The sequence below is a fragment of the Penaeus chinensis genome, chromosome 33 (assembly GCF_019202785.1).
Source record: "Penaeus chinensis breed Huanghai No. 1 chromosome 33, ASM1920278v2, whole genome shotgun sequence".
Taxonomy (NCBI): domain Eukaryota; kingdom Metazoa; phylum Arthropoda; class Malacostraca; order Decapoda; family Penaeidae; genus Penaeus; species Penaeus chinensis.
In genome coordinates, this window is record NC_061851.1 from 7352399 (window position 1) to 7359898 (window position 7500).

Consider the following 7500-nt stretch of genomic DNA (forward strand, 5'->3'; position numbering starts at 1 on the left):
CTCTTACCCATTCCTCTTTCCCCTTTCCCCTCTCTCCTCTCATCTCTTCCTCCCTTCCCTCTCCCTTTCCCTCTTCACCTTATATTCAACTGTTTACATGTAACGGCTAATGAATATACAGTTACTTAACTATAACAGTGTTCACCTGCACTAGAAAAAAAACGGACTGCATCTTGTAACGATTGGTATTGAATCCTGCAAAAAAAATCATCTGTTTCTAGTGACAAACAAAAATGTTAAGCCAGTAAATGGTAAATCCGATAGATAGATGAAAAAGATAGATAAATGCGGAAGAATTGTAAATTTAACAGAAGAATGTAAACCAGACGGGATTTGCCATAGACAAAAACAAGAGAAAAGCCTCTAAACTGTAAATCCAACAAAAAAAAATTGCAAAGAAAAAAGCACTTAAAATATACAAGTAAAGACGTTATCCCGCAAGATGTTGATAAAAAAAAATGTACTTAAATGAGACAAGATAAAGATACAACTTTGTAACAGACGAAGAGACGGAAGACAGTGCCGAGGATTTAAGAAGACAAAAGCTCTCACGGAATACCAGGTCACTGGGAGACAGATGACCTAATCTGAGTGCGGGTCGGCCGGACGGAACAAAGGGGCCGGTCATTTGGAAGGGAATGAACCTCCGAGGGCTGGCCGCGGGCTGTAGGCCTACGGGCGGGGGTCGGAGAGCAGCCGGGTGGACGGGTAAGCTAGTTGGCTCTAGGATAGTTTGTAATGTAATGTAGTAATTTTTTTCACACACACACACACACACACACACACACACACACACACACACACACATATATATATATATATATATATATATATATATATATATATATATATATATATATATATATATATTTATATATGTTATTGATAAAGAGACTTTTTATACAAGTGATTTTTTACAAGTGAAATATCAAAGTAAAATTATTGCTCCAGTTCAGAGTTCACTATCCATAAACATGCACATACAAATGGATTTTGTTCATACATCAGGCGTCACCATCAGTCATGATGAATGACCGATGACACCTGGCAATTATGTCACTGTATATTTTACCCGTCACTCAAACTTATTGTATTGCAGATGGCGGTGCATATCACGAATTCAGTTGTATCGTCATGTGTTATTTTTCGCTCCCAAAGGAAGATCATTCATTCTTCATCTATTTCATTCAGCATTGCGTGAAATTAACACTGTTGTATTAACCAACTAACAATTGCATGGCCGCGACGTGGTGGACAAGAGCGGAGGATTTTCTGTTAATCTATTCGTAAAAAAAAATAATGCTTTTAATAACCTCCGTCCTAAAAATAAGCGTAATACATTAGATTTGTCTTCCCGCCCTCAAGAAAAAAATAAAAAAAATAAAAAAATGAAAAAAAATATATTCGAATTTTCGCCCCACTCAACCCATCTCGAAAAATGATAATGTTATCAATAAAACTTATCAATCTAATTAATTCAAACCATCCCCGCACCCCCTGTCTAAAAAATAATAACTTAATACATCGACCCCCAACAACCACAGATAAAAGGAAAGCAAAATAAAAGATAAAATATTCACTCTCTTCATCCGCCATTCCACCCCCCCTCCCCCTTCGTTTTCCAAAGAGTAAAAGGCGTCACGGCGGTTCCGAGGAAGCCGGTGTGCCTGCTTGCCTGCGACCTTCGAGGGACGGTTGTCGGGGACGCGAAATGTGAAGGCAGAGTTCGAGGAGAGATTTTGAAGGGTTTTGCCGGCTGGAGGAAAAGTTCAAGTTGCTATTACATTACCGTTCCTTAAGTTTTGCTTCAATTTCTTTTTTTCCTCTTAATACTATGCTATGTTCCTCTCTCTCTCTCTCTCTCTCTCTCTCTCTCTCTCTCTCTCTCTCTCTCTCTCTCTCTCTCTCTCTCTCTCTCTCTTCTCTCTCCCTCTCTCTCTCTCTCTCTCCTCTCTCTCTCTCTCTCTCTCTCTCTCTCTCTCTCTCTCTCTCTCTCTCTCTCTCTCTCTCTCTCTCTCTCTCTCTCTCTCTCTCTCTCTCATCCTCTCCCTCTCTTTTTCTCTCGCCCTCTCCCAATCTCATTCTCGCCCCCACTCCCACTCCCTTCTTTCTTGCATCCCTCCCCCTCTCCCTCCCATCTTGCCTCCATCCCTCCCCCTCTCCCTCCCTTCCTCCCTACCGGTGCAGCTCCTTCGACGAGAAAAATGACATTTTATATATTAAAGGTTTTCATTTTATTTCAACCTTCCAGCCTGCTAAACCCAGTAACAGAAGTGGTAAAGTTATTTCGATAACTGGAAAGCAAGAATTAAGTCTAGAGAATAGTCCATTAACGCCCACTTAGACAACATACGTCCCATAAATGACTTTCCTTTTGCCTCGTAACGTACCGATACATTTAGAAACTCTCGCTTTCAGTCGTAAAAAGAAATAGCTTAGGCTTTTCCCTTCCACCCCGGAGCAGTTGCCCCCAGGTGTTAGTCGGGCAAGCAAGCAAGCAAGCAAGCAAGCATGACCCAGTGCGTTTCCCCGGCCCTAGATTAACAAGCGAACAAGTAACGGCTGTGAACCGAATATTTAACTATTTACATATAGATTGGCCCGGTGTGTAGAGGTTGTGTTTGAGTAGCTGGCGAGTGCGTGCTATTGGGAGCGTGCATGTGAGAAAGCAAATTGGCGTACTGTGGTTGTTTGCGGTGGTTTTGCGTGCCTTGAGTTTGCTTGTTCTTGCTTTTTTGCGTTTGTTAGATTGTTTGTTTGTTTTTGCTTTTTGTTAATTTTTTTGCATTTGTTTCGCATGCTTTATCAACTAAATTCCTGGTTTTATTTGGTATATTATGTTTGGTTTTAATTAGTGTTACTTTTTCACAGGTATATATATGTATTTATATTCTTTCCTTTTTTTTAAAGTTATTCTGCAGTTTTGTTCTTAGAATCACTATACAGTCAGCTGGTTCGTGTAGCTGGTTCCAGGTGCCTCGATCACTACCGCTACTGCCTGTGTCCTCCGTATGGTACTGCTCAACTACTAGAAGGTACTGTATGCCCTTTCAAAAAAAGAAAAAAAAAAATTGAGACTTCCCTCCTCGTCTGCTCACCAACTTGCTTTCCGCGACTTTGCAGCAGGTCTTCGTGACGTGCAAGTGTTTATATACAAGAAAGAAATAACAGAAGGGAAGAAAGACAAAATGGAAATTAAAAAAAAACAGAAAAAAAAAAGTCACGCGCGGTAATTTGGTTTGTTAAGCATTCAGAAATCGGTTTTCATTCTGGCGGAAGTAAAAAAAAAAAAAAAAAAAAAGAGAAAAAACATTCAATAAAAGTAAGCAAACCAAAAAATGCAAAAAATAATAAAAAAAAAAAAAAAAAAAAAAAAAAAGGAGAGAGGAAAAGGCGTTGTCCAATAAAGACAAGAGAACTGTTGCATATTTCATGTCCGCCCCGACGTTTCCTTGTCAGCGATCGGATGCTGTGACAGAATCATATACACGAAACTACGCTTTTATTTCGTCACTTGTTTCTCAACCTTTACGTGAGGCTTGGGAATTCAGTTTACGATTTAATTAGTCCGTCGTGATTAAAAATGAAATAAAATAAATGAGTTGTAGTCTTATGATGGGAAGAATAACCACCGACTTCAGAATTTCAGATTTCAAAAGTGATGGAATAACGGCATTCAATTAACCTTAACTCATATTTTTGCTAAAAAAATGTAGAAAAATAATAAGTACTGTCTACGTTGCGGAAACCGGTCAGATCCCCCCCCCCCTCCCTCCCGACACACTCACTCCGGCAAGGAAAGAAAGAGAGAGAGAAAAAAAAAAAAAAGCGATTGAAAAAATCCCCATTACGCATTCATATCCGACGCCGAATTAAGAGTTCTCTCGTGTAATTCGAATAACCGGCCTCTTTCGCGGCGCCTTCCCCTCCGCCCGCGAAACCGGAATTCCCAATGAAAGGCGGAAGCGGAGGGGCGGTACTGGCCGGTGGGGGGGGGGGGCGCTCTTTCGCTTCTCCTGCGGGTGTATGGATGTATATATATATATATATATATATATATATATATATATATATATATGTATATGTATACATATATATGTATATTTATGATATATAGATATATATATGTGTATATAATTAGATGATATACATATAAATATTATATATGTTTATATATATATATTTGTATATATTTATATTATACATATAATGTGTTTATATTCATTTATATATATGGTATATATTATTATATTTTTATTTCTGATTTCTTGTCTGTTTCGGCTTCTCTTATCTTTTGTGTTTTTGTTTTATTGTTGTTGCTGTTTTATTTTTCTTGTGTCGTATGTAGCCTTTGTTCCGTTTCCTCTCCCTTGCGTCTTTTTTCTTTGTTTTCACGTCTTTGTGCCCTTTGTCGCCCTTATTCTTGGTCGTACCCCCTTTTCGCGATTTCTTTTATTACATCTTTCCTTGTTTCTTTCCGTAATTTTAGATTGTGTGTGCGTGCATTTGTGTGTGTGTGTGTTTGTATGCGAGTTGGGTGTGCGCATGTGCTTGCGCGCAAGCCCATGGAAACCCTCTAATGAGTGAAACCAACTCCACCACTAACCTAACCCTCGTCGCCCGTGCCCCTAGATCGAGAACTTGGAGGACCTCCTGCGGGAGAAGGACAACCAGGTGGACATGGCGAGGGCGCGACTGACGGCGGTGCAGGCCCACCACTCGACCTCGGAGGGCGCGCTCACGTCCCTGGAGGAGGCCATCGGCGACAAGGAGAAGCAGATCAACCAGCTCCGCGAGCAGCGGGACCGCGCCGAGCAGGAGAGACACCAGGAGCAGAGCCTGCACGAACGAGACATTGCCGAGTACAAAATGAAGCTCCACACCCTCGAGGGCGAGGTCGAGAAGCTGCAGGTCCGCCTCGAGCGCTCCCTGGCGGAGAAGGACAAACTGGAGGCCAAGCTGGAGTCGAGCCAGTCGGAGCTGGGGAAGGCCAAGGCGGAGCTCGAGAAGATGCACGGCGAGGTGGGCAAGAGCACGAGCGACTACGAGTCGTACCGCCACCGCCTCACCAAGATCGAGATGGAGAACGACCGCCTGCGCACCGAGAACGAGCGCCTGCACCACGAGCTCGAGAGGTCTCACCCCACCTACGGCCGCCCCCCGATGCCCAACTCGTCCACGGAGATGGAGAGGCTGCAGGAGAAGCTCGACAAGTGTCAGGCGGACCTGCGCAGGGCCCAGGCGGAGCTGCGCATGAACCAGTCCGACTACGAGCGCTCGCACGTGGAGGTGAGTCGCACAGCCGAAGGAGCCGTGATGGCGTTTGCTTTTTAGTTTTTACAAAATCAATGGAAATGCTAGTAACGAAGCACGAAAAATTATCTTGTTTATCTCTCATCCCAGAAAAATAATAAAATAATAATAATTTGCTAATAGTTACATCTTTTCTGCCTTTTAATCTCTTGACTCCCAACGCTCTTCCCAGGTTGAACAGCTCCAGGAGAAGGTGGAGAAGGCCCAGGGCGAGATCTACAGGCTGAAGGCGAGGCTGGAGAACGCCCAGAGCGAGAAGGACAGCGTCCAAGAGGAGCTCGAGCGTGCCCAGGCCACCGTCGCGCGCCAGCATAGCGAGAGGGAGCGCTGGGTCAATGAAGTGAGTGCCTCGGGTTTTTTTCTTTCTTTCTTCCTTCCTTCCTGTTTAAGATTTCTTCAACTATGTGTGCGTTTGTTTTGTCTATATTTTTCCATCTCCGATTTTTACTCATTGTCCCTGTATTTCTTACTCTCTCTCTCTCTCTCTCTCTCTCTCTCTCTCTCTCTCTCTCTCTCTCTCTCTCTCTCTCTCTCTCTCTCTCTCTCTCTCTCTCTCCCTCTCTCTCTTTCTCTCTCTACCATGACAATTTCTCCCCCAATCGCAGCACCTTCCATTTCAGTAAAACCAATAAACCAAGGCCACCTTACCGGTAATCTGCAGTAATCCCCGCCTTCAAGCAAGCTTGCAATCCCCCAGTAATCTCGTGACTAATGTGCTGTCGTTTGCATAGGTCGACAAGCTCCGCGAAGAGCTGGAGCGGTCCCAGGCGACAGTCGGGAAAGCCCAGATCGCGCAGGAGAAGACACAGTCGTCCTTGGATAAGGTTCAGTCCGAGCTCGACCAGCTTCAGGAGCGCTACGAGAGGCAGAGCGCCGAGGTCAGACGGGTAAGTAGCCGAGGCGTTGCCGCAGGAGGCCCTCCGCCGCCTCCGCGGCCGAGGACGGAGGGCGCCATTGTTTTTTTTCCTCTTTCAGGAAGGACAGATGAACAATAATGATATAAGAGAGAAAAGAAAGGCACGTAGTGCAGGCTGACAGACAAACGAGCGAAGGGTCACCCGGGGTTTGAAAACTTGTCAAGGAGCAGCCACAGCGGGGCTGTCAGATCGGCTGCAGCCGCAGTTTGCTTGACAGAGAAGAATGAGGAGGTCTCGAGGGCGCGGGCGAGGCGCTGCTCTGAATGACGAAAGGGGGGGGGGGGGGGCTTGGCTGCCGCCTACATGTCCACAGGGGTTAGCCAAAGGTGAATTTTTACCCTTGTTTATAATCGATTCATACGCTACTTGAGCCCCAGCATCTGCTAATTCCATGGCCGGGTTTCAAAACAACCATAACATTTCGCTCGAACGTCAGCGAACATTAACTCATAAATTCATGCGCCATTAAGTCATTAAGATAGCCGCGTAGCACAAGCAGTGTGCCACATTAGTCAGGCGCTCACCGCAGATTGCTTGTCCTCATTCTGGGCCTCCTTGTTCTCCGCTGCCAGGGCGGCGGGGCTCCCTCGCTCTCACAGCTCGCTCGTTTACACGCACGCGAACACGAGATCACTGGTACTTAGCGAGCGTATATTGCGCGTTGTTATTGGCCTCTTATTTGGTCTGTAGCTGAATTACCGCCATTGATATTCAGAAGGCAGAAAGTTAATGGCGACCGTTCGTTTAGGCTCAGCGGGGAGTTACAAGTCGCTCGCGGATGCTTGGCCTCGGAGACCCTGAACCGACGAGACGCTCCACCTGCGGCCGAGGGAGCGCTGGTCGGGAGGGAGGGAGGGGGAAATGGAGGGAGGAAAGGAGGGAGGGAGGGAACACAGGGAGAAGACCGGGGACGCCACTTTTTTTTTCAGAGAATGGTGAGGTCTTCGCCGGGGATCGAATCCAAGGGGAATTTTTCAGGGAATGACATTATGTAGCGAAATGTAATTATATTTAGCATCTTACCAATTTCCTTTACACGCATCTTACACGGGGAAGGAATCTAGCATTGGCAACGCGTGTGCTGGGATAACCGGCGTCTGGTGTAAAATATTTCACATTTTATTTATTGTATGGATGACGAAGATTCCGGTTGATATTCAATTTGTGATATATCCATTTTCACGGTGGTTCGAATGGGCGCCGTGATTTTTCTTTCTAGCTTTCCTTCTTTCTCTCCTTTATTTCTCTCTTTCTATTCTTCTTTATTTCT

The 7500-nt window shown here is 44.8% G+C and overlaps 1 protein-coding gene across 10 annotated transcripts in view; it reads left to right on the plus strand.

Moving 5' to 3' along the window:
- The window catches only part of LOC125042992 (early endosome antigen 1-like), a 92110-nt gene that overhangs the window by 43154 nt on the left and 41456 nt on the right, over window positions 1-7500 (plus strand). For 9 of the 10 annotated variants that reach the window (XM_047638910.1, XM_047638912.1, XM_047638906.1 and 6 more), the window contains 3 exons: window positions 4633-5289; window positions 5486-5653; window positions 6045-6200. In XM_047638910.1, the coding sequence (XP_047494866.1) occupies window positions 4633-5289; window positions 5486-5653; window positions 6045-6200 (981 nt within the window). Of the gene's footprint in view, window positions 1-2111; window positions 3036-4632; window positions 5290-5485; window positions 5654-6044; window positions 6201-7500 lie in introns of those variants that run through there. The other variant, XM_047638915.1, reaches the window with a different exon arrangement.